General features: G+C 49.7%; 10 protein-coding genes across 10 annotated transcripts; all 10 read left to right on the forward strand.

The window, feature by feature from the left end:
• Positions 1 to 123: 123 nt before the first annotated feature.
• N7481_001950 (uncharacterized protein) lies at positions 124 to 2,076 on the forward strand (the record flags this gene model as incomplete). The annotated part of the gene is made up of 1 exon (XM_057261169.1): positions 124 to 2,076. The coding sequence occupies one exon, from the start codon at positions 124 to 126 to the stop codon at positions 2,074 to 2,076; it is 1,953 nt and encodes a 650-aa protein (XP_057126101.1).
• Positions 2,077 to 2,649: 573 nt separating this feature from the next.
• On the forward strand, positions 2,650 to 3,566 carry N7481_001951 (DNA-directed RNA polymerase III subunit C31; the record flags this gene model as incomplete). The annotated part of the gene is made up of 3 exons (XM_057261170.1): positions 2,650 to 2,751; positions 2,857 to 3,115; positions 3,184 to 3,566. 3 exons carry the CDS (start codon positions 2,650 to 2,652, stop codon positions 3,564 to 3,566), a joined length of 744 nt encoding a protein of 247 aa, XP_057126102.1.
• Positions 3,567 to 4,908: 1,342 nt separating this feature from the next.
• On the forward strand, positions 4,909 to 5,979 carry N7481_001952 (class I SAM-dependent methyltransferase; the record flags this gene model as incomplete). Its single annotated transcript, XM_057261171.1, has 1 exon — positions 4,909 to 5,979. One exon carries the CDS (start codon positions 4,909 to 4,911, stop codon positions 5,977 to 5,979), a length of 1,071 nt encoding a protein of 356 aa, XP_057126103.1.
• A 230-nt stretch (positions 5,980 to 6,209) lies between these two features.
• On the forward strand, positions 6,210 to 8,293 carry tah18 (NAPDH-dependent diflavin reductase; the record flags this gene model as incomplete). The annotated part of the gene is made up of 4 exons (XM_057261172.1): positions 6,210 to 6,359; positions 6,426 to 6,601; positions 6,657 to 6,755; positions 6,808 to 8,293. The coding sequence occupies 4 exons, from the start codon at positions 6,210 to 6,212 to the stop codon at positions 8,291 to 8,293; spliced, it is 1,911 nt and encodes a 636-aa protein (XP_057126104.1).
• Positions 8,294 to 8,760: 467 nt separating this feature from the next.
• On the forward strand, positions 8,761 to 9,819 carry N7481_001954 (electron transfer flavoprotein subunit beta/FixA family protein; the record flags this gene model as incomplete). The annotated part of the gene is made up of 3 exons (XM_057261173.1): positions 8,761 to 8,811; positions 8,997 to 9,654; positions 9,737 to 9,819. 3 exons carry the CDS (start codon positions 8,761 to 8,763, stop codon positions 9,817 to 9,819), a joined length of 792 nt encoding a protein of 263 aa, XP_057126105.1.
• Positions 9,820 to 11,741: 1,922 nt separating this feature from the next.
• On the forward strand, positions 11,742 to 13,857 carry N7481_001955 (lipid-binding SYLF domain-containing protein; the record flags this gene model as incomplete). Its single annotated transcript, XM_057261174.1, has 2 exons — positions 11,742 to 13,039; positions 13,107 to 13,857. 2 exons carry the CDS (start codon positions 11,742 to 11,744, stop codon positions 13,855 to 13,857), a joined length of 2,049 nt encoding a protein of 682 aa, XP_057126106.1.
• Positions 13,858 to 14,639: 782 nt separating this feature from the next.
• Positions 14,640 to 15,049, forward strand: N7481_001956 (uncharacterized protein; the record flags this gene model as incomplete). Its single annotated transcript, XM_057261175.1, has 2 exons — positions 14,640 to 14,809; positions 14,878 to 15,049. 2 exons carry the CDS (start codon positions 14,640 to 14,642, stop codon positions 15,047 to 15,049), a joined length of 342 nt encoding a protein of 113 aa, XP_057126107.1.
• Positions 15,050 to 15,519: 470 nt separating this feature from the next.
• On the forward strand, positions 15,520 to 16,092 carry N7481_001957 (YbhB/YbcL family Raf kinase inhibitor-like protein; the record flags this gene model as incomplete). Its single annotated transcript, XM_057261176.1, has 2 exons — positions 15,520 to 15,640; positions 15,683 to 16,092. 2 exons carry the CDS (start codon positions 15,520 to 15,522, stop codon positions 16,090 to 16,092), a joined length of 531 nt encoding a protein of 176 aa, XP_057126108.1.
• A 450-nt stretch (positions 16,093 to 16,542) lies between these two features.
• Positions 16,543 to 18,947, forward strand: N7481_001958 (putative poly(ADP)-ribose polymerase PARP; the record flags this gene model as incomplete). The annotated part of the gene is made up of 6 exons (XM_057261177.1): positions 16,543 to 16,618; positions 16,684 to 16,797; positions 16,863 to 17,231; positions 17,290 to 18,132; positions 18,185 to 18,270; positions 18,345 to 18,947. The coding sequence occupies 6 exons, from the start codon at positions 16,543 to 16,545 to the stop codon at positions 18,945 to 18,947; spliced, it is 2,091 nt and encodes a 696-aa protein (XP_057126109.1).
• A 3,012-nt stretch (positions 18,948 to 21,959) lies between these two features.
• On the forward strand, positions 21,960 to 23,201 carry N7481_001959 (putative DnaJ domain protein Psi; the record flags this gene model as incomplete). Its single annotated transcript, XM_057261178.1, has 3 exons — positions 21,960 to 22,107; positions 22,198 to 22,847; positions 22,905 to 23,201. 3 exons carry the CDS (start codon positions 21,960 to 21,962, stop codon positions 23,199 to 23,201), a joined length of 1,095 nt encoding a protein of 364 aa, XP_057126110.1.
• Between the last annotated feature and the right edge of the window lie 510 nt (positions 23,202 to 23,711).

The raw sequence follows: 23,711 nt of genomic DNA on the forward strand, positions 1-23,711 counted from the left end.
AGGTGGACGATGACAAGGCGGTCGCGGGTCACTGGGGGGGGTGGGAGCTTTCCCCGCCGGATGTTTTTCCTCTCCAAAAGGTTTAAAGGTTAAGTTCCCTTGACATCAACTCTACTTCCAGCCATGGCGATTCCTACTTCTTTTGATGCGGTCAAGTCACACCTGGAAAAGGTCCAACAGGACCCATCGACCCCACTGGATGTCTCCCTGATCGAACGACTAAAGCTCCAACTTATCCACGGAGTCGACACCGCAGTCCCCGCTACTCTCTTATCTACGATATCAGCTTTGTTGCCTGTCTTGCAGGAAGATCCGACACCTCTCACTACTCTCGCTATTAAAGCCACGAGCTTTTTCAGCTTCACAGATCTACGTTCCATCCAGCCACCCATTAATCTCATCGCTGGCTTCAAAGCTCCCTCTGAGCCGGTCAACCTTCTCGCCTTGTCTTTGTTGAGCAAAGCAGGACAAAGACCTAGCGATGCTGCTATAGTCGCAGGTGACCCAAGTCTCGTTTCGTCCCTGGTGGAATTATGGCTATCAACATCCTCTACTTCGGTTGCTCAAGCGGCTCTCGAGACATTGTGGACGCTTCTGGAGGCCGACCTGGCTAGCCCCCTCGACAAGGCTGAACATGATCACGCTGGGGAAGAGGGTCATGCTGGCCAAGGTCTCATGTGGAGAAGGGTATTTACAGACAAAGATGTATATGCTCTTTTATTCGGTCTCTGCAGCCTTCAAGAGGGCGCACCCGGTGATCTGACGAAGCGTGAGCGGACCTTGGCACAGGGAAGACTGATGAGTTTCCTAGTGAAGGCCGGTCGTCTCCGTTGGGATGTCATTTCCAAATCTCACATATCAGATATTGAGGCTCAATACCACAGCCAAAGTCTAATTCACTTCGCCGCGAGTCAGATGGTTGACCGGGGTGACGTCCTGATGCATATGACTCTGTTGGGATTCTTCCGCGACCTGCTGGAACTCGAGGCGCCAGGGTTAGCTGCTCGAACCTATGTTCACTCAGGATCAACATTCTCATCTCCTGCTCTCGATTTTCTTATCTCAGAAAAACACCATTCTCAAATACTGGAATATTACCTCGATGATTCCAAGCTTGATCCGGTGGATCAGATCTACCTTTCTGGTCCGGTCATGGCTTACGTGGCGAGATATGCCGAGTTCTACCCAAACCACCTACTTCAGAACCCGTTCACCCTCCTCGATGGCATCATTTCGCGTATCTCGCGGGCCCTTGCTATTCCAACTGCGCAATGGGCCCATGGTGAAGCCCCGACCGGTCATATGGCCATCCTGGCCTGCCTGCCTCGAGTTCTACTCATTGAAGCCGGCAAGCACGGCTCCAATCCCCTCCTGATCATTCCCTCCAATCCTCCCAATGGAGAGGCTTTGGACGTTTTGGGCAAGGTCTTCCAGGGACCGTCCCGAACGCATGACTCGGATTCAATGGATTTGAACAACTCGGGCCAGACTCCAACCGACTGGCACCATGAAGCGGCGGCGGCTCGAATCCTTTACTTCCTTTATCTCAATGAGCACTCGAATTTCTGGAATGACGTCGTTACCGCCGCGGATGTCCTCGTAATGAAGGATGTTGCCCTCTCGGCGATTGCTTTTATGGATTCCATTGTCAAGGCTAGCTGGCAACCGCTGCCCCCTGCATCGCACGCCTCTGGAGCCTCGTCTCGTTTCAAACTTCCATCGGAAGAGAGCCTGGGACAACTTTCCCCGGCCACAAGTGGACTTCTTCCTCTTTCTGGGCCTTGGGCCGTTCTCACCCCACCTGCTTTGACCACGCTTCTCCCCTACCTGTTCAAGCCCCCTCGATCATACGCGGAGTTTGTAGGAGGCGGTGCAGGTGATTCTCAAAATGCAGTTTGGAAGGTGGCTACAGCAAAGCATGAAGTTCTCGTGGCACTCTACGATCGGCTCCGACAAAGCGGCGGACAGATGGAAGGATTTGAGGATATCTTGCGAACACTACGACAGCGAGTGAATGAAGGGCCCATGGGACCAGTGCAGGCTGGCTCCACCCAGGTTGAAACCATGGGGATGTGATGAGTGAGTGTATGTAACGAACAATAATAGAAACTTATCCAACGTTCCAATGCTCAAATAGGAAATGAAAAAGCGGTGATTGTGCTGTCAAGATGCCTGGGAAACTCAAACATATATAAGTTGCTTATTAAATACAGAGCAAATGGAAGCCTGGAAGATAATGATCAAGTCACCGTGTTGGATATAGCGGTGAGGTGCAAGTTTGGCTCTGTGATTAGATGCTTGGTTGAGAACGTGACTGACAAACACGGTCGCCAGGAGGCAGGTTCAACACTATGTTGAACCCGTATTAGCAGACAGCAGCCACCAACCTATGAACATTCCCTGCATTTTGAATCATATCAAAATTAGATAAATATCTTCTCATCCATTAGAACCGAGTGGAGAAGAACCTCCTCGCGTTTGCCCTAGATTCCGATGCGGGGCAGGGCGGTGAATCGATCGGTGAGTCGGTATTTTTCTTTCAGAGTTGAGATCTTCTTGCATCATGACATGACATGAAGCTAGAACCATCCCCACCTTTCTAGTTGAACTGGTTGAACTGGTTGAACTGGTTGAACCTTGGAAAGAACGATGTCGCGATTCTCCAAGGGGAAGCGGCTACCTGGCGCGGAGTTCACTTGGGACGCAGACCCTGGTGGTCAGCCCGACACTGCGCCAACACCTCTCTATCCGGTACGTTCTTTGTTCAAGCTACACTAGAGGCGCCCCCAAGAGCTCTACTCAAGTCCCTCGTCTCTACTTCTCACCTGCAGCATGGCTCCTGACAATCTATGGAAGGATTACGTTGTACCCCTCGCTCGCAAACTTAGCCCGAGGGAGCAGAGCTCCACCAATTACTACCGCAGCCTGCGCGAACGCTACCACGAAGGAGCTTATTACTCCGTGATCGATGTCTCTGCCTCCAATTCGAAGAAAGGCAGTTCTAACCGTACCAACTTTGACCCTTTCCATGGCATGCCCTCTTATGCTGGTCGATACCAAAAGAAAAGGCGGACCGTCCCGAAGATTGCTGGTGCTCGTGCCCCCGGTGATTACGGTAGGTTTCAGTTTCACCTTCCACTGGCTCTTTATAGTTCTCGTCTCTCATGCTGACCCGCTCGCTAGAAACTCGATTCTTTCCCCGCAGCCTCTGGCAGACTATCCGTCCTGACTTCCGACCCGATGCCCCCATCGACGGCTTCAAGCCTGCGATGACTGTAGCCGGTATGAAGCGCGGCTTCGAAGACGACGAAGATGATGATGCCGCTCAATCGTCGAAGAAGCGGGCAGCTGGCGGTGACGATGAGGAGGGCGACGAAGATGGAGAAGAAGGCGAGCTACTCGAGGGTGACGAGGATGCCCAGGAAGAAATCTCCGACAATGAATTCGACTCGGAGGACGACGACGGTGGTGATTACAATGCCGAGAAGTACTTCGAGGACGGCGGCGACGACATGGATGATGATGGATTGGGTGATGGGGGTGGCGGTGGTGAAGAGGATTTCTAGAAGCACGGACTTAGATACCCTTTCTTTTCTGTTCCGCGCGTGCTTTTCCTTTTCTTCCTTGCTCTTGTTCTTAGCGTGTTCATTTGGACCTTGGTCCGTTTTGATCTGCATTGGCCATGCGGGTGGTGTTCTCAGTTCTTCTGCTCTTGTGAGCATTGCAGTTACAACGTTAGAATCTACCGGATGTACTGTCTCGATATGCCTCGTCTTTTTTTGAGTATATGTTCCAAGCTGGCTCTTTTGTCTAGATCTCCATCTTTGCTTCCTATCCAACTACCTGGTAGGTGTTTCATTAGGTGTCTTGATGTACTCAGTGTGATTTGTGGTGAGTAGGGGACCCGAAGCCCCAATCCCCTACTATTTTTTTGTATAGCAATATTTTCGGGAAAACATCCCTGTAACACCTGAATAACGTCTAATAGATGGCTTTCTTGGTAGGGGCCTGCAGACATTAGTAGTTCTTCAATCACTCACTGGATGGTTTAATTAGTCCTCATGGGCCTGCCTCGCCCATTTCTTATGTTGTCGCTGACCCTCTGGCTTAACTGGGGTGATGCTTTGTGATCAGCCACTTTTATGAAGCGGTGCTTCAACATTGTCAAAAATTCTTATGACGGAAAAGATTCTGAGGATGATACTAATGCCCTTTCGCATCCGGCAGCCTGTGCCAACGAGAAACTAGATAACCATTCACTATACACCATGCCATAGATAATCTCATGCTTTGGCGGGCGAGCATTGGCGCTATCCTAATGCGACCACTTCAAATTATCTGCCAAGGCCTCACCATAAGCAGATACAGTCAACTACGACTTGATACTCTGTGTAAGGGACATCGATAGAAGGACTCGGAGAAGTACTCCGGCCTGTATCGCCAGCTCAGCAGGGTGGGTACACGTGGGGGACTATTATATTGGCAGAACTTTGTTTCGTCTTCATAAATTTTCACTATAAAGGATCATTATTTTCTGTAGGAATTGATATTTGACTGGCAGAAAGATAGTGGGGCCGTGACTGTTGGTGTGCAACTAACATGAATGTAGACAATGATCCAGATACAATCATCTCTCATTGGACAACTGCACATACTAGGTTATACGGTATCGTCGCGGTCCGCCACGGGGCAACTCTTTTGAGGAGACTACGCAGGCCGCACTCTGAAAATAGAGAAGATCATCAGTGCTAGTTCCTTCAACAAAAGTACCATCTCATTCGCTTAAGGTGGCGCCATCCATCTTTGCATCCTTCGTGTCTTGAACTCTCTTCAACCTCATACTCGAGACCTCGTCTTCCGACAAAGCCAGGCCAATCTAAGATTCCATCCGACCACTCGGATTTCATCATGGCCGACGATACGCCGATTGCCGTCGATCCAAACATCTATCTGAATCAGAGCGATGACTGGCAATCTGAAACCACTTCAATCGGGTCCTCGATTTATAAGGGCATAATAGAGAATGGCAGAAGATACCAGACCTTGAAAAACGAGTACTCCTACCCTTCCGACGAACAGCAGTTCGAAGCCTACGAAGCTACACACCTTGCAGCCCTTGTCGCAGATTCAGGCAGGCCGAACCCGCTATTCCAAAGCCCTCTTGGCCCTTCGGCTAAAAACATCCTTGATATCGGCACTGGAAAAGGATCATGGGCCATCGATGTTGCCGATATGTTTCCTGACGCAACCGTTCGTGGCGTCGATCTATTCCCGCCTCCAGTCACCTGGATGCCTCCCAACTGCATTCTCGAGGTGGACGATATTCTGCACGAGTGGACCTGGCGCGAAAAGTTTGACCTTATCCATTTTCGTGTTATGCAGTGTTCTTTTACTCCTCAAGAGACAGAGCAGTTGTTGAAGCAATGCTATGATAATCTTGAGCCTGGAGGGTGGATCGAGCATCTTGAGCTCCATCCAAATATATACTGTGATGACGGTAGCATTCCGAAGGATAACACTTTATTTAGTGTTGGATCTACTTGGGATGCTGCTGGTGATGAGTCTGGAAGACCTATGAACATCATTGAAACAATGCGGGAATCGATTGAAAAGGCTGGTTTCATCGACGTCCACGAAATAAATGCAAAGTGGCCTCTTGGACCATGGCCCAAAGACAAAACAATGAAGGAACTCGGATTGATCAACCTCCAACACTGGCTGACTGGTTTAGAGGGATATGCGATGCACTTATTCACCAAGTATGGAAAACCCGCCCCGTGGTCCAAGGAGGAAGTGCAGGTATATATCGCAGGCATAAGAAAGGAGCTGTTGAACCCCCGTCATCACCCCTATCAACGTGCCAGGAGAGTCTGGGCTAGGAAACCATTACCCAGCGAAGAGGTCGAGAAGACTGTCAATATCAAGGAGGAGGGAACCGCCGCTGAGCCACCCGTCCAAGTCAAGGTCGAACAAGATTGAGACATTCCGTCTTTCCATCTTAACTAAGTTGTACATAGTTGTTTTCAAGCGAGAACCAATCATATTACTCATTCATGAAATTGCCTTGACGATGTAGTACAGAATACTCTGTAGTAAATACCTACCGTACTACCCTGAAGCAGAGACCGGCGGTGTGATGACGTCAGCCAGCGAGATCGGCAACTGGCAATTTTGAGATGCGGAGGGGCAATCAAACAACAATCATCAGAATGGCCTCGGGTCCCGATCAGACGCGGTCAGCGCTGATTCTCTATGGATCCGAGACGGGGAATGCGCAGGAAGTTGCAGAAGAATTGGGCTCCCTGGCTGAGCGGTTGCACTTTGCGACACAAGTCTGCGAGTTGAACCAGTCATCGCCAGTACGTATTGCCAAAGGAACTCGATAGATTTGTTTTGATACTGATTGGTGAGCTTTCGCTGAATAGGACATCCTTGCTTCCTTCACTGTCATAATCTTCGTCATCTCCACCACTGGTCAAGGTGACTTACCGGCGAACTCGCGCAAGTTCTGGAAGTCGCTGCTGTTGAAGAAACTCCCGGCGACATACCTTAGTGGGGTCAATTTTACAAGCTTCGGATTGGGGGATAGCTCTTATCCAAAGTGAGTGCTATAGGACTCAATAAAAGGCCGATTGCAACTAAACTGGGATTTACAGGTTTAATTGGGCAGTACGCAAGCTTTATAAACGGCTGGTCCAATTGGGTGCCAATGATATCTATCCAACTGGCGAGGCAGATCAGCAACATCCAGAAGGGTGAGTTACGCTCCAGGATGCTATATCTTCGTAGCTAATGATATTGTAACAGACTTGAAGGAACCTTTTTCCCATGGGCGACAGACTTTCGAAAGCACCTACTGGGTCGACACCCTCTTGCGCCAGGAGAGCACCCGATTCCGGATGATGTCCAACTACCACCGAAATGGATATTGCGGCTGAAGGATGACTCCTCATGCCCTTCGGAGGCCATCCCTCTCTCCGCAGTAGCTCATCTAGACGAATATCCCGGGTTGACTGATTTGGACAATGACACCCGGCCTCTTCCCGACACATTTACTTCGACTTTGACCGAGAACCGAAGAGTCACACCGAAGAATCATTGGCAAGATGTTCGAAGGATATCTTTGACCATTCCAGAGTCTGTCAACTACGTACCTGGTGACATGATCGCCATAACCCCGAAATCTTCTCCCAAGGACGCACAAGTACTCATTGACTTGATGGGATGGCACGAGCAAGCCGATAAACCAATCTCTCTCGTCCCCACGGGAGAGTCAAACGCCGCTTCACCGATCCCCGGTATCGAGTCGTACCCAAGCCTAACCCTTCGCACCCTCCTCACCGATTACCTCGACGTTCGAGGAATACCCCGCCGCGGATTTTTCTCCTCCGTCGCTCATTACACAGATAACGAGCTGCATAAAGAAAGACTCCTGGAATTTACAAACCCGGAATACGTGGATGAACTATGGGATTACACCACACGACCTCGACGGAGTATCATCGAAGTCCTGCATGAGTTCGACTCTGTGAAAATTCCCTGGCAACATGCCGTCTCTGTTCTTCCTGTGATGCGAGCACGACAGTTCAGCATCGCCAGCGGTGGAGAGCGGAAGAGAACAGCGGACGGCAAGACACAGTTCGAGCTTCTCATCGCTATCGTGAAATACCAAACCGTGATCAAGCGTATCCGCGAGGGCGTGTGCACCAAGTATATCTCCACCCTTCGACCTGGCAGCACACTTCGCATCCAGCTACAACCAGGCGGTCTCAACTCCTCCCAACAGCAGCTAACAGCATCAACTATCTTGATCGGCCCAGGAACAGGCATTGCTCCGCTCCGCTCAATGCTCTGGGAAAAGGCAGCGCTAGTCCAAGCCTTCCGCAACCAAAACCCAGGCGTACAGCCTCCAATCGGGCCTACAGTCCTCCTCTACGGCGGTCGCAATCGAACCTCGGACTTTTTCTTTGAAGAGGAATGGGGGCATTTAAGCACGCTGATCCCGCTGCAGGTTCTCACGGCGTTTTCGCGGGATCAGCCTCAAAAGGTCTATGTACAAGATACCGTACGCCAGAATTTTGGACTTTTCTTTCGCCTTCTCCACGATATGCAAGGATCGGTGTATATCTGTGGTTCGTCGGGGAAGATGCCCCAGGCTGTGCGAGAGGCGCTCATTGAAGCTTTCCAGAATGGAGATGGAGGGCCGGTACCGGGACCTTACAACCGGTCGCAGGCGGAGGAGTATTTGATTGGGATGGAGAAGAGTGGGCGGTACAAACAGGAGACATGGTGAGATTAGAAGAGAGCAAATCATACATAGAACAATACATTCATCATGAAGTGAAGTGTACGAGTATTGTGGCAGTTGGTACTAGACCTGACTAGTTTGTATTTAAGATCTACACTTGACACATGTAAATACTAGTTAGATGCAGCGCAATCAGAAGCCACCCAGGCCACCATCATGGCAATACTGTTAGCCTGAAGGTTATACTTCGAAAGAACAAGCATATACCTAGTACTAGATGAGGCTCACCAATATCATCCTCTTGAAATCGCCACCGAAGCAGATCGCCGGCTATATGCTGCATGGGATAGCCTCGGTTGGCGGAGGTGGTGTGAAGAGGGCTATACTCGGGCCGCGTCGGCGTTTTCGAGGGCTTGGCACTCCGTCACCGCAGTCCTCAACTCTTCTCGGTCCCTCTCTTGCTGTCTCTCGACTCGTTAACTCCCCATTCACCCCCAAAGCTCGAGTTCACCATGAGCGCCTTGCGCATTCTAGTTCCCGTCAAGCGGGTGATCGACTATGCGGTTAGCAATCCATTGCCTCCTCCAACAAAGCAGATGCGAGACGATTGGCCGGCCGGCGGCCGACCGAGCGTACTCGGAGAGAGCAGAGCAGAGCAGAACGGTTGTGCTCGTGCTTATGCTTATGCTCGCGCCTAACTACGTCTACATTTACACACAACAGAAACTGACAGTTTCCCCTGATCTAGATCAAACCCCGCATCAACAAGGCCCAAACGGGCGTCGAAACCACCGGCGTCAAGCACTCAATGAACCCATTCGATGAACTCTCCGTCGAAGAAGCCGTCCGCCTTCGCCAACGCGGCGAAGACAAGAGCAGCCCCATGAAGGTCGAGAACATCCTCGCCCTCTCCGCTGGCGGGCCCAAGACCCCAGACGTTCTCCGCACCGCCATGGCCATGGGCGCCGACCGTGCTTTCCACATCGACGTCCCCGAAGCCGACGGCGGTCCCGAGCCACTGACCATCGCCAAGATGCTGCGCGGCGTCGTGGAGAAGGAGAACATCAACCTGGTCATTCTGGGTAAGCAGGCTATTGACGGCGACCAGGGCCAGACCGGTCAAATGTTGGCCGGTCTGCTGGGCTGGCCGCAGGCGACGCAGGCTAGCAAGGTTGAGGTCAAAGATGCGGCTGGTACGGTCGAAGTCACACACGAGGTGGACGGTGGTGTTGAGACTCTCCGCGCGAAGTTGCCTATGATCATCACTACTGATCTGCGACTGAATGAGCCCCGGTACGCTAGTCTGCCGAATATCATGAAGGCGAAGAAGAAGCCGCTTGAGAAGAAGACCCTCGCCGACTTTGGCGTCGAGGATACGCGGCGGTTGAAGACTCTTAAGGTGACTGGTATGTATACTGTGTACCCCTGATTGCTCCGTTGCGCTTTGTCTATGAAGGAACTTGCACTAATTCGAATTTCTCTCTCTAGAGCCTCCCCCACGCAAGGGTGGTGGCAAGGTCGAGAATGTCGATGGCCTTGTTTCCAAGCTAAAGGAGCTTGGTGCTCTCTAGTGTGATAGGGCTAGCCTTGAAATAAAAAGGGGGCGCCTGAGTTCTGTGTTTCTATACCACCCATCTGTGTTGCTAGACTTTGTCTTGGCCGTGAATTGCGCATAAACTTGAATGAAAGACATTATCATTTTTTTTTAAAATCCAGATCCAAAGCTGATCCCAGCCGCTTGGGGTCGTCCGGTAGTTGCCTGTACTGAATACGGAAGATGTGGTGATTATCCTCCAAGGTTTGAAAAAAGCCAAGGCGATTCAGGCCGACCATTGTGATCCGTGCCCTCGTTGGTTATTTTCGATTGGATCTGCGCGGGAGATCCCATTGGTCTGTCAGATCAATAGTACGGGAGCTTGGGTGAGGATGCACTTGGGATCGGGGAATTATTGAGTCCTGTGCAACCCACGCCCATCAAGGATGAAGAAGTGAATCCATGACCTTGGACAATGGCTTGAGTTGGCTAGTTTGGCCGTATTCCCTGTATGTACCGATACTTATGCAGAACTACTGCAGCTCCAGTTTCCTTCCGCAGGTCCTCGTTGCTTTTTTAAATGAAATGATAGGCCAATCGGGGGATAGTCCACGTAACTAGTGGCTGACAAATTTGGTGTTGCGTGCTGTCGAGTCTGAGCACTCCGACCTGATGATGCTTTAGTGAAGGAATAGCATAGGATCGACAGGGTCTATGAGTAAAGAAGTGTTACGAAAGGTGATCTGGTAGATATAGATATACAATATACCATACACCATACTACACTCTAGACTAGTGAATTTGGTCTGCACTTGTCCTTCACAGGGTGGAACCATGGGTAGACCCTGCAGTGGCTAGCGTGGCTAACAATGGGAGGATATGGAGTAGATTTATAAGCTTAGGGTTGCTGGAAAATAAGAGAATGCAGCCGATCCGTATAATTTAGAGGAAACAAAATGTGCATTTCCCCACAGATGCGATCGACAGCCCATACCGCATGGACCAGTAGTGGCTGTGACGGGCTTTAATTGCCGGGGCTGGCTGGTGGGGCAGTGATCTATCGAAAACGCATTCAGCTCAGCTGAACCATGGACTATTGGGGTGAGGATGAGTTGGAATGTCAGGAGAAGAGGGAGTGTAGATTATGTCCGTGTGAAGAAGTATGCAGTATAGCAGTATAGCACTATACTAGTAACTAATAGTGTACTATAGAAGTTAGTATAACTACGGAGTACTAACTTATGTACTACAGAACGGATATACTAGTTACTAGTCAATGACGTCGGCCCGCGCGTTGCCATTAAAATGCCATTATGATGAGCCAAAATCCGCTTAAAAAGAAGCACGTCTAGAACCACTTCCAACTTCCGTCGGACCCGTGAGGCTTTGCCTTTTAGCATTGGGCACGCTTACTTTCTTTAATATCCTGAGTATCACGCCCTGGTGCCTGCTCTCTCTTCCCTCTTCCCTCTTCCCCTCTTTCTCTGTAATTATTCTCTCTGGGATTCTCGGATCCCCAAATCCGCGCTCTCCCACTCCGGTCAGCATTCCCATCATCCCATCCCATCCCATCCATCCTGTCCCAAAGTATTCCGTACCTCTTCCGCCACCCGGCTACTCGGCTTTACTTTTACTTTTACTGAACCACTGCCCACGGCCTCTGCCACTGCCACAGAATCTTCCCTCTTCCCTCTTCCTCTACTAACTTCATCCATCTCCAGCTCCTCTTCCACTATACTGCGCGCAGATCGATCAGCACATTCCAACTAATCTGACATTCCGACCCACCTCCCAGCATTCCACATCGTGAAGCATTCCTAGCTGTTCGCAGCGCATCCGCGCGTTAGATATACGATCGTTGGCGCCGAAGCTGCGCAACGCGCTTGCCTGCGCTCTCCTCGCCTCTGAGTTCTTCGCACCTGATCGAGGAGTCAAACATATACTCCCCCGCCCGCCGCCATGTGGCAAAAGACGAAACGTTACTCGAAGAAAGGCTTCGACAAGACATGGGACACCATCGACAAGCTCGGCGCCCCCGTCAACCGTCTCTCTAATAAGCTCGGCGCCGAAGCCTTCTGGCCCATGGCCATCGATAAAGAAAGCGACAAGGCCGCTCGCATTCTACGCAGCTTCTGCAAGGATGGCTTCTATGCGCCTGAAACGGAAGAATATACCGACGCAGATGGCAAGATCAATCGCCCCAAGGGAAAGCAGCGGGTCGTCAAGAAAATCCCCTCACAAGTGGTGAAAAATGCAAAGGGTCTGGCCATCTTTACGACCATGCGCACCGGTCTCTGGGTGAGTGGCTCTGGTGGTAGTGGGGTCTTGCTGGCTCGGATCCCAGAAACGGGCGAATGGAGCCCGCCATCGGGCATCATGCTCCACACGGCCGGTATTGGATTCTTGGCCGGCGTTGACATCTATGACTGCGTCGTTGTTATCAATACCTATGAGGCCTTGGAAGGCTTCAAGAAAGTCCGCTGCACCCTCGGCGGAGAACTTTCCGTCAGTGCCGGTCCGGTTGGTGCCGGTGGCGTCCTTGACTCCGAAGTCCACAAACGACAGGCTCCCGTCTGGACTTACATGAAGAGTAAAGGGCTTTACGCCGGCGTCGCCGTTGACGGAACCATCATCATCGAACGTACCGACGAAAACGAGAAATTCTACGGCGAACGCATCTCCGTCTCGGACATCTTGGCAGGCAAAGCCCGACACCCGCCCGACTCCCTCCGAACGCTCCAGCAAACCATCAAAGCCGCCCAAGGCGACACCGACGTCGATGAAGAAGTGATCCCGCCACCCGGCGAAACTCCTGGCGATATTGACCTCCAGGACATCGAAGGCTTCGGCGTCCCCGACCCAGATGACCCGGATCCGTACGGAGTAAAGGCATTAGAGGCAGAGGGCCTCTTCATTCGGGAGGCTTCTACAAAAGTAAGAGCATCACCTGAGAGCTTTCAGTTCAAACCAAGCATTAGTAGTCCTGTCTACGCGACGTTCCGACGCAGCCTCGACAGCTCGCGAAATAGCTGGCGAGCCAGCGTTCAGAGCTACACCAGCGTGGACCGTGGCACACAGACTCATGAGGCCCCGCTAACTGCCACCACGTCAGTAAGCCGAGCATCCTCACGCAGCGCGAAGGAATCCACAGGCATCCCGGTTAGTAACTGGGATGAAGATGCACAATGGGACACTGTACCGATCCACGGCGGAGAGGGGGGAGAGGAGGAAGAGGAGGAAAGGAAGGAAGAGAGGAAGTTGAGCGGAGCCCCCCCATAAGGACACCCACGAATCCGACGATGATATTGAGGTTCACGAGGTGAGCAATGTGGCCGTCTCCAGGCCGGAAAGCAAGGCGTCATCGTCTTCTCCAGTGGAAGAATCGGATTCCAAGCGCACGTCGCCGACTTTCACCCGCGCCCGTCTGGTCACCATTCCCAAGCGTCCTACGCCGCCTGCTCTGCCCCCACGTCACCCCCGACACACCTGGGGTTCTGGTTCTAGCCGGGAATCGCCATCTCCGACAGCTCGCTCGCATTCCACCGAGCCCACGGACGTCGAGTATGAGCCTATCCTGCCCATCGAGACCATCCAGAAACCATCGGCCTTGCCTTCCAATGTGAAGATGCTCCAAGCCAATACCGTCCTCCCAGCTGTTGTGAATGAGGACGATGACGATCTTCTCGATGAATCGGATTCTGAGATCCCCGCCGATAAGGAAGAATTCTTGTCTGCCAACGGTGACGATGACGACCTGGAAGAAAGCAACACCCCGGTGAAGGATATGACTCCGGAAGCGAACGCAGACTCTGACCGTAAGGAATCGGTCTCTGCCATCTCTGCCAAGTCTGGCGACACTATCGAACCGAATGATGAGTCGAAATTTGCGGAGAAGCTGGATGAATCGCTATGTCTAGTCGAACTCGAAGATAACGTCCACGGAGCCAAGGCCGAAGATGAGGCCATCGCCCCTGCTGCTACTGCTACTGCTACCACTGCCGACTCAGAGGAGACACCCTCCAACATAAAGTCCGGCAAGCAGGACCTCGCACACATCTCCGCCGATCTTGCGTAATCCCATTCCTCCGTCGACCATTCGGTTCGGTTCATTTGACTCGTCACGATTTTCGTTGCTGTATAAAACATGATACCTCGTCCATATACATTATTTAGGAGTTTGGGTTTGTGGCTCCTCGGGGCTGTTTCGCGGAGGCTGGCAGAGCGCAGGATTTTCTGATATTTCGTTGCGCTGGATCTGCCTGGGATGTGGATTGGTAGGGTTGGTTCTGATGTGTATTTCTTAGCGTCTGCATGAGTGCTGGGAGTTTTTGTAAATCATTTACTATCTTGTCTCGTATTCTTGCTGCTCTTTGCTAGCAGCTACTATAAAGAATACAAACTATATTTCAAGTTGAAGCGGAAGTCGACCCTGCAGCATTTGAGAGGTATACGAAGGAGGTGAACTGAAAGGTCCTCTTGGAGACATGAGACAAACCTTCCAAGGTTGTTTCAAGTGAAACGAAAAGTCTTGAGGCAGGATAGTTTTCATGCGAAAAGGTGGGCAAGGCTGAAATATCGGACCCCCATCGACAGTGGATACACCGTCACTGTAAGCTTCGGGAGGAATTGAGGACAGTAATGCCGACGCCGGAGTTGTGTCCTTCTTGGAACTAACTTGAGAAACTGCCGTATCTTTCTGTGACTGTTTATGAGTCTCTGCGATGTTCGACGGGTATTTCTTCTCGATCTCCTCGTATTGCTCCAACAGAGACGCTGGTATACAATGACTACCAAATCCCGCCTGGTGTAAGTGTCAATTCTCAGAAAATTGCCTGTGCTGTATGGTACTAATTTGATATGCCATTCTCTCAGACACTGGTCAGCGAAACGAACTTCTTCGTCTTGAATGACCCTAATATCTTTCCCGACCCTGAGGTCTTCGAGCCTGAAAGATGGATGCGCGCTACAGCCAAGGGTGAACGACTTGACCGCTACTTGGTAAATTTCTCCGAAAGGCTCGCGAATCTGTTTAGGAATGAAGTATGCTATTCTCGACCCCATGTTTATGACGTGAACTAATTTCCATACTCTGCAGTCTGGCCTACGCCGAGCTGTTTATGACAATCGCAACGCTTGTTCGAAGTTTTGATTTGGAGATAGATGAGAATTCGAAGAAGCATCTCATGTTTGTGCGAGACTATGGGACTCCATACCCTGATGAGGGTGTTCTCAGCCTGCCTGTTAAAGTTACGGCCAGTATTGATTGAGGTTGGGGACTTCGAGTTAGTACTATCGCCAATATTTGTCGGCCATTGGCATGTATAGGAGCCTTTTCTATGTCTAAGATAGTAGTTTATCTTCCCTGTGAATTTTTATTCAATCTTTATATTACAAGTATTGCCCGGTATACTCTTCGGCTACCATTTGACCAGGCCGCAACCTGGAACTGTTAATGTCTATTGAGGGTTCTATTGCCTGATCGCTGTCTGCAATGGATTGGCTTGAGTGTTTTTATCTATGATGTCTATTGTGCTAGGCAAATCATTCTTCTATTGAATTGGAATTGATCAATTGGAAGTAGAGTAACCTCGATGTATACGGGTGGGCCCGGAATTAAAGTGCTATCGCCGAAAGCTTGACTCGCCTTACTTTCCTACATTCCTCACCTCCTGCCCTGCTCTGCTTTGCACACAACCCCGCGTCGTCGCCTCTACATCGTGCTCTCGCTCAAATCATCATGCCGACCGATAACCATGTCAAGAAGGCTTTCAGCCTCATCGAGAATGACAAGTCCAAGGTGCTGGGCCTCACGGCCGGTGACCAGGCGATTCAGCCAGGCCAGTATCTTGCGCGCTCAGGTCCGTATTTCTCCCCCCTTCAATAGCGCTTGATCTGATCAGACTCAGCTGTTCAAACTCCCCCGAAACTGTCGTTTGACGGAGCGGATCCCTCCAAGACGTACCTCGTCGTGAGTCTCGACATCGATGCGCCTTTCCCGTCTTTCGGAGCTCTGGGACCTATCCTGCACTGGATTCAGCCCGGAGTCAAGGTCACTGAGTCTTCATCTCTTGATACGAGCAAGCCTTTTGTGGCGAACTACATCGGTCCAGCTCCGCCTCCCGGCAGCTCCCCTCATCGATACATCTTCTTCCTCTACGAAGAGCCTGAGGGATTCGACTTCAAACAGCACGCACCCCCTGATGGGAAGAAGCTGGGTAACATGTCTCGCATGCGCTACGACCTAGATTCCTGGGGCGAGCAGGTCGGGCTGGGTCCCGCTGTTGCTTTCAACTACTTCAAAAGCAATTAAGAAGGATGGAAAGCGGGAAATGGTCCAATTGCTTTATTAGGATGCGGAGGATTTCTTTTATTTTTTTTTTCAGATTTCTCTTTTGCTGGGTTGTATCAGGCTCGCGGGATTGATTTTCTGGGAAGTTCCTATTCTTAAGCCCCGTCTAATAAAAGTCCAAACGGCGAAATAGCATGGGCCACTGCTGCAAAGTCATGGTTCATGCTTTTATGTTGCCGTTTGCTTTCATGGGGATGTTTGCTCTTGATGAAATATTCTATTCATGCTCAAATACCCAGTCTTTCAATTACAATGAGCATCAATGATGTTATTGCCCACAATGAAATGTTTGTAATGTAAATCCATGAAGACGGCATTATCGAACTAGTCTATTTAAGGAGAGCCCCAGTATGGATCCTTAGTTACCATTTCTCATTTCTTCCCCCAGGTGTGACCAGCAATCTTACCATCATGACTTCACCCGTGCCCTTCCTGGCCAATCTAACCATTGCGGTGAGTGGCCATCTTTCCAACGGTTTTGTCCATAGTAAGTAGTATATATCGGTTTAAGGTAAGACATCCTCTTGGTTGTTACTAATATTCTGAGTACAGGCGACGTCCAGCGCCTAACGGAGCGGTATGGAGGAAAGTTTGAGGATCTTGACATCGCCGCTTGCACGCATCTAGTCGCATCGCAACGAGCCGTGGACCTCGAGTTCAAAAAAGGTGCGTTTGTTCCCAGCCTGAGGTACTATGATCGGTTAAAATACTCATTAGATCTCTGTACATAGTCCAAGAAGCGTCGGTAACGGAAGACCTGCAAATCGTCAGTCAGGACTGGTTTTTCCAGTCTGTTGAGAAAGAAATGCTGCTAGCGACTAAGAAGTTTTTGCTTAGAATTCCTTTTCAAAAGAAACGAAGCAAGGCTTCAGAGAAGCCCTCGGTAAAGAAAGAGATCGACAATACTAAGGTCGAGAAGAAGACTCCCGAAAAATCACAAGAGAAACCCCCTGCAAAGCCTCCTGCAAAGCCTGCCGCAAAAGCCTCCGAGATACCCCACGAGAAACCCCTTGTAAAGGCCTATCCGAAGACCCACGAGAAAATCAACGAGAAAGAGCAAGAGCTTAACGCGGTCATTGATGATGACCACGTTGGCCCTAGTAAGCTTGCTCTAGTGATCTATAATTCCGAGGTTGCGTAAAACTAACAGCTTGACAGAAACCGATCTTGTCGTCTGGCTGGATGAGAACAACTTGATCTGGGATGCTATACTGATCAAGGACAGTTCATCTGTAAATTCAAAGGGAGCCGTTACAGCCTACATACCTGATATGGAACGCTTGCAGCTTCTCTACAATTTGAAGACGAAGGATTTCCACTTTGGGGCTCACGGCATGGGCACGACACAAGATTCAAAATCTCCTCATGCTAAATTTGAGAGATACTTCCAGGACAAAACTGGTCTTTCCTGGGAAAATCGCTGGGATGACCCTAAAGAAGGAAAATACGTTTTTGTGCCCCGCATATTTGAAGATGTTGAAATGGAGGATACCTTCTTTCCAGGGGACGGGAAAGACAGTCTGGACCTCAGCACCACCCAGCTTCCTTCCGCGGTATATGAAGTATTGGGTGTGATATTTGACCATGACCAAAAAGCACACATTGAAGCATCAATCAAAAATGTTTCAGGTGGTAGACTGACTAGACAGCCCTGGCGGGTCCGAGTCACTTTACGTGCTGCGCAGTCACTCTTGGAGAGAATCAGCGAGATGACACTTGATAAGTTTCAGAGAAGCGACGACACCCGTGCCAAGCTTCTATCTATCCTCGGTAAAAGCTACCTAGCACTAATGTGGCACAGCGACCTTGATGCTCCGCCCAAATGGGATTTACCAGCCCGCTCAAAAGACAAGAATTGGGTGAAGCGAGAGCGGGCCGCCCTCGGGCTTTTGAACAATTTATCTTTTGCCCTTGATCTAATGGAAAACTCGACCAAGGTTTCAAAGAATCAAATTCTCAATCGCGCTTATCGAGGGCTCGGTCTGGCGAGCATGACACCTGGTTAGCTTTCTGTCACGATTGATTATTTCAACGCCACTAATGTCTGAAATAGTGAAAGCTGGTACTGCAGAGTACAAGGCTCTCGCAAGCTATCTGATTACTAGCTCAGTACCCTCCGCACACGGATTTTCTGTCCAGGTATGTCCTTATATGTCTGAGGGCTCAGATCATCCCACTAGCGTATACCTTCTGACTCGATGGTATATTTCTAGCCGGTCAACATCTTCAAAATCAAACGAGAGGGGGAGAAGGAACGTTTTCAGCAGTACCAAAAATCACACAGCACCCTCGTTGGTGACCGGCGCTTATTATTTCACGGAAGTAGCGCAGTTAACTGGATTGGAATCTTGAGCCAAGGACTGCGGTCGGATGCTCAAACACGAGTTACCCCAGAATCCCCAATGAGAGGTATTTATTTCGCTGACGTTTCTTCCAAATCGGCTGAGTTCTGTCGATACGTGCCTGGTGATCCCGATTCTTGCATGCTTATATGTGAGGTTGAAGTAGGCAAGAAGCCACAGCCATGCAACGTTGCGCCGCTTGGTGATATAAAAGCAATGCATAACCAGGGCCATATTTCATATTTTGCCGCAGGAAAGACTGACTTCAACAAATGGTGCGATGCTGGAGCTGTGAATTCAAGCCTCGCAGGTGTCCAAATGCCTGATACCCCTAGCGGAAGGTCTAAATCGAAGATTGATCCTAAATCCATGCTCGTCACAGCCGGCTATGGTCATCATCGGCACAACGAATGGGTCGTTTACGATCCGGCCCAAATTCGCCAGAGATACTTTGTTCAATTCACGACGGCATGACCGCTCGGCTGATTTGATAGGCACGAGGAGTGCATAAATCATGAAATTCTTCGGCGGGCTATTGATAGATTCTTCTTAAATGAAACTTTGCTTTTTAGACTGTCTTAGAATCTCATCGATATCGTTGTATCCTACGCATATTCGTATTGTAGATAGCTAACATGTCGTCGACAAGCTACAAGTAGATACTACTAGTGTATCTCAACTTTTTTGGGAACACCCCATTTCCATTCACTGAGACGATCAATTTCAATTGCTCCCACGCTCTAATATTAATTCGGTATCCCAAGCCAAAGTCACTGTTCTCGACCGATAAAAATTGACAATGGCAGACATGAAAATGCCCAAACTCTGACCAGCCTTCGCAGGAGCCTTAGGGCGTCGGTCTACGATTTGTTTGGGGCTGCTTGTATTGATGAGCCCTAAGAGCTGGCCTGATTTCTGGTATTTAACGTAATTCCCAAGCGAATCGCGCACCCAAGCGAGCCGCGCAGCTGAATACACATAGTAAATGCGATAAATTACAACTTTCTATCTCAACAACCACAAATCATTTTTACTTGAATATTGAAGTATGGTCTTTTATCAGCAAAGAAAACAACATGTCTAAAATCTAGGCGATTTAAATCGTCAATTTAGAACGTTACCATATAATACGCTGTAATTTAGACCTTTCAGAAACAAATTTATATATCTCTACCACACCGAATCTTCCTTTTTATGTATCTCACCAGTGCACTAGTATTACTACCTAGAATATAATAATTCAATATGGGTACTAAAATAGACGTGGTTGTTGAGATAGAAAGTTGTAATTTATCGCATTTACTATGTGTATTCAGCTGCGCGGCTCGCTTGGGTGCGCGATTCGCTTGGGAATTACGTTAACTGACAGGGCGTCTGTGCCTGAGGCAGCCTCCAAGTACTTTCAACGGAAGCGAGCAGTATGCATGACATAGATGTTATCATAGCAGCGGCCACACCGCTAGGTATTGGTGCTGCTAATTTGGGCGCAATCAAGGAGTTCCTTTATTTCCGAGTAGAATATGTGACGTGTCAATGAGTTATCGTTACACAAAGGATTTCTCAATTATTTTACTATTTCGTGACTCGGAGCACTTGTGTACATTCAACAATTCTTATGCACGATACACAGTCAATTGAAACCAAAAAAAAATGGATTCTTGTCAGATTCCATCAGTGAGCTATGCTGAGCTTCTGCACAATGATGAAGATACTGGGGATTTGGCTGGTATGAAATTGGTCAAAGCTCTAGATTATTATGGAGCTTGTCGGCTTCGGGACCATGGTATTTCACAGGACCTCATAGACAACTGCTTTAGCAAGGTTAGTGGCTAGCCCAATTTCCGTGCTTCTAGTATAAGACAGCTGATTATGGGAGATTGATAGGCCTGGGGCTTCTTTGAAAGAAGTCTTGAAGAAAAGGTTGCCGATTTCTCAAATTCGGGCGCAATGACAGCGTCGAGATTTGTTCCGTTTGGAAGTGAAAAAATCCGCGATGAGCCTCATCTAGACGAGACTATGGAGTTTCAACATGGAGTTTATGAGTTGAAAGGTACATGGTCTGAACCAGGTAAAAAATTGCTCGATGCTTCGAGATTATTACATGAAGTTTGTGCTTCTCCCTCCGTTTTGATTTTGGTATACAGTCCACGCATCTAATCAGAATGTGAAAAAAGGAATGCAACCGCATCCAATTCAATCTACTCGATATTCTATCCTCTTCTATCAACCTTCCCCACTCATTAAGCTCTATTCACAGCAAGCGCAATTCCTTCTTCGCTCCATACTATTACTCCTTTGAAGGCATCAACGATACCAACCCTCTCCGTGTTCCTCCTCATATCGACCCAACAACCATGCTATTCAACTTCCAAGACTCACATGCCGGCCTAGAAGTCGCAGATCTTAGCAATACGACAGGCAGTTTATCCGCCACGGCAGTTGAAAAGACCGCCAACTTTATCCCAGTGCATTGCCAGCCGGGAGAATTTCTTGTGCTGGCTGGTCATGTCTTGAGAAGACTTGTTTCGGACATCAAGCACTCTGTGCATCGGGTGAAGCGACCAGTGGGTCTTTCAGGATTTCATTTGAACTATTGGATTGTCCCGGATTTAGATACGAGTTGCAATTTTGGAGAGAAGGGAGGAGGATGTTGCGGCGTATCTGGCTAGGGTATTTCCGGCTGCGTTGAGAAATACCGGGCAGGCATAGCATAGATTCCCATCCCCACTGATCAAATCCTGTTCTTTTCTAAGACTTGGAGTGCGGCATTTTTTTTTCTTCCTTTTTTTTTCGAACTTGAACTACCCATGGAATTCGGGGAATTTTGGGTTGGAACGTTTATACTTCGGGCTGCCAAAAATAAGTGGGGCCGCGGGTAGCCCGAGATGGAAGTTGGGGTCATTGGGTCGTTACCCAGCGAACGCATGAAAGTGGCCACAGCCTCACGAGGGAGAAACTGGTGGCTAGGAAAAGTTGGCTACTCTGAGATTGAGGGTTTATTTCAACAAACTTGTTACTTGCCCTTAATATGATCATCTGATATTCACGAGGTCTATCCAAGAGTACTCGTATATCCATTCGATCCTTCTGGAAGCTTCCACATGACCGGGGCGGTGAAACAACTCATACGTCATTCACTCTCTCGAAGGGCCCCGACGATTCCAAGTTCAGTCCAGTTGTTCAGCTGTGTCCCAGGCTTTTCCCGTTTCACCTTCTTTCTGCACTTTCTTCCACCCTTTGAACGACTACTATACATTCCTCTCTCCCCTCGTGACTCTCCTCTTTCTGTCATCTTCCCATCCCAACTCATATCTCGACCCTACCACTCGGACTTTCTACAACGTTCGAGAGGCTACTGGTCACGATATTCTTTCCCCTCCCTCTTCGAGCACCCTGCTTTTAAGCTCAGAAGCTTTGAGTCGCCCGCGCTGACTTCGTCTCGCCTTTCCTGCACAAACTCAATTCCATACCATCCACAACAACAACATGGTGGCCGAAACCAAGCTATATGATGCCTTGAGCATCAAACCCGATGCTACACAAGACGAAATTAAGAAGGCTTATCGCAAGGCAGCCTTGAAATATCACCCTGACAAGAATAAAGACAATCCCGAGGCGGCTGAAAAGTTCAAAGGTATGTACTCTCTTTAGTCTGGTTGAAGGTATCAACCGGTACCCCGCACTAGTACTTCTACATGCAACACAAACTAACAATCATCTACAGAGGTCTCACAGGCCTACGAAGTTCTGTCCGACCCCGAGAAGCGCCAGGTGTACAACCAATACGGTCTTGAGTATCTCCTCCGCGGCGGTCCTCCGCCCTCACCGGGTGGTGGTGGAGGCGGCCCTGGCGCTGGCCCTGGTGGCATGCCTGGAGGATTCAATTTTGGCGGCATGCCCGGCGGTGGTGGTAGCCGAACATTCCACTTCTCAACCGGTGGCGGTGGCGCCGATGGGTTCAGCTTCAGTAATGCAGACGACATCTTCCGCGAGTTCGCCAAAGGTGGCACCGGCGGTGGCAAGGGTGGCTTTGATGATGATGACCTATTCTCGATGTTGAATGGCGGCCTGGGTGGCGGCGGATTCCGCCGCCCTAAGGGAGGATTCCCGCAGAAGAAGCGCGCTCCTACGCCTGAACCTACCATCATCGAGAAGGACCTACCTGTCTCCCTCGAGGAGCTCTTCCATGGCGCCACTAAGAAGGTAAAGACTCGGAGCAAGACCTTCGATTCCAGTGGCAAGCTCAGTTCCCGCGAAGTTATCTTAGAAGCCAAGATCAAGCCAGGTCTGCGCAGTGGATCAAAGATCAAGTACAAGAACTTTGGCGACTCAGAGGAAGGTGGTCACCAGGATATGCATCTGATTGTAAAGGAGGTATGTGATGCCCGTTTTCTAACATCTGAAGGAGATATTCTGACTAACGATTTACAGCAAAAACATGAAATTTTCACACGCTCCGGCGACAATCTCATTGTCAACGTCGATCTCACCTTGAAGGAGGCCTTAACCGGCTGGGAACGAATCGTTCAGACTATCGATGGAAAATCCATTCGGGTTTCCAAGCCCGGCCCAACACAACCCGGCCACCAGGAACACTACCCCGGCCTCGGCATGGTGATCTCCTCGAAGCCCGGCGAACGAGGCGATCTCGTTGTCCACGTTAATGTCAAGTTCCCTACCACTCTTCCACCTGCCACCAAAGACATTCTGCGGGACGTATTGCCCTAAAAGCCCGACTGTTTTACAATTATCACTTAGCATATAACTGGCGTTTTCAGCGTTCTTTAATGGGAGGTTATGACGTGCAACGATTTCACACTATTTGGGAGTCAAAAGGTGCCTCTACTTTTATCATTCAATATATATATTCTCAATCTATTTATCATATCCTCATTCATATATCCGAGTCTGTATCTTGGTCTGCACTAGTAGTCATTCAATGCCGGTATGATCACCCGTGGGCGTACTGACAATTCGGGCCCGCAGTGTCAGAATGGAAGATACCATGAATCAGCGTTATTAAAACGCTACTAGTATTATAGCGTGTGCAGACTTGTTGGCCTATTGGTGTATTCTGCTGTATTTTGCTGTAGTTGCACCAGAGCCCCATCTCACGCAGAATCGGGGCAGGTGCGGGCCCTGGCTTATCGCCGAGTCGATAGCGGTAGCTCCCACTCCGGCTTCTAGCTACTCCTACCCCCATCTCCGTCTCGAACACTTCCACTCCACACCCTTCCC

This window comes from Penicillium waksmanii (genome assembly GCF_028829765.1).
Source record: "Penicillium waksmanii strain IBT 27052 chromosome Unknown utg000002l:1.0-3326099.0:1.0-3328782.0, whole genome shotgun sequence".
Taxonomy (NCBI): domain Eukaryota; kingdom Fungi; phylum Ascomycota; class Eurotiomycetes; order Eurotiales; family Aspergillaceae; genus Penicillium; species Penicillium waksmanii.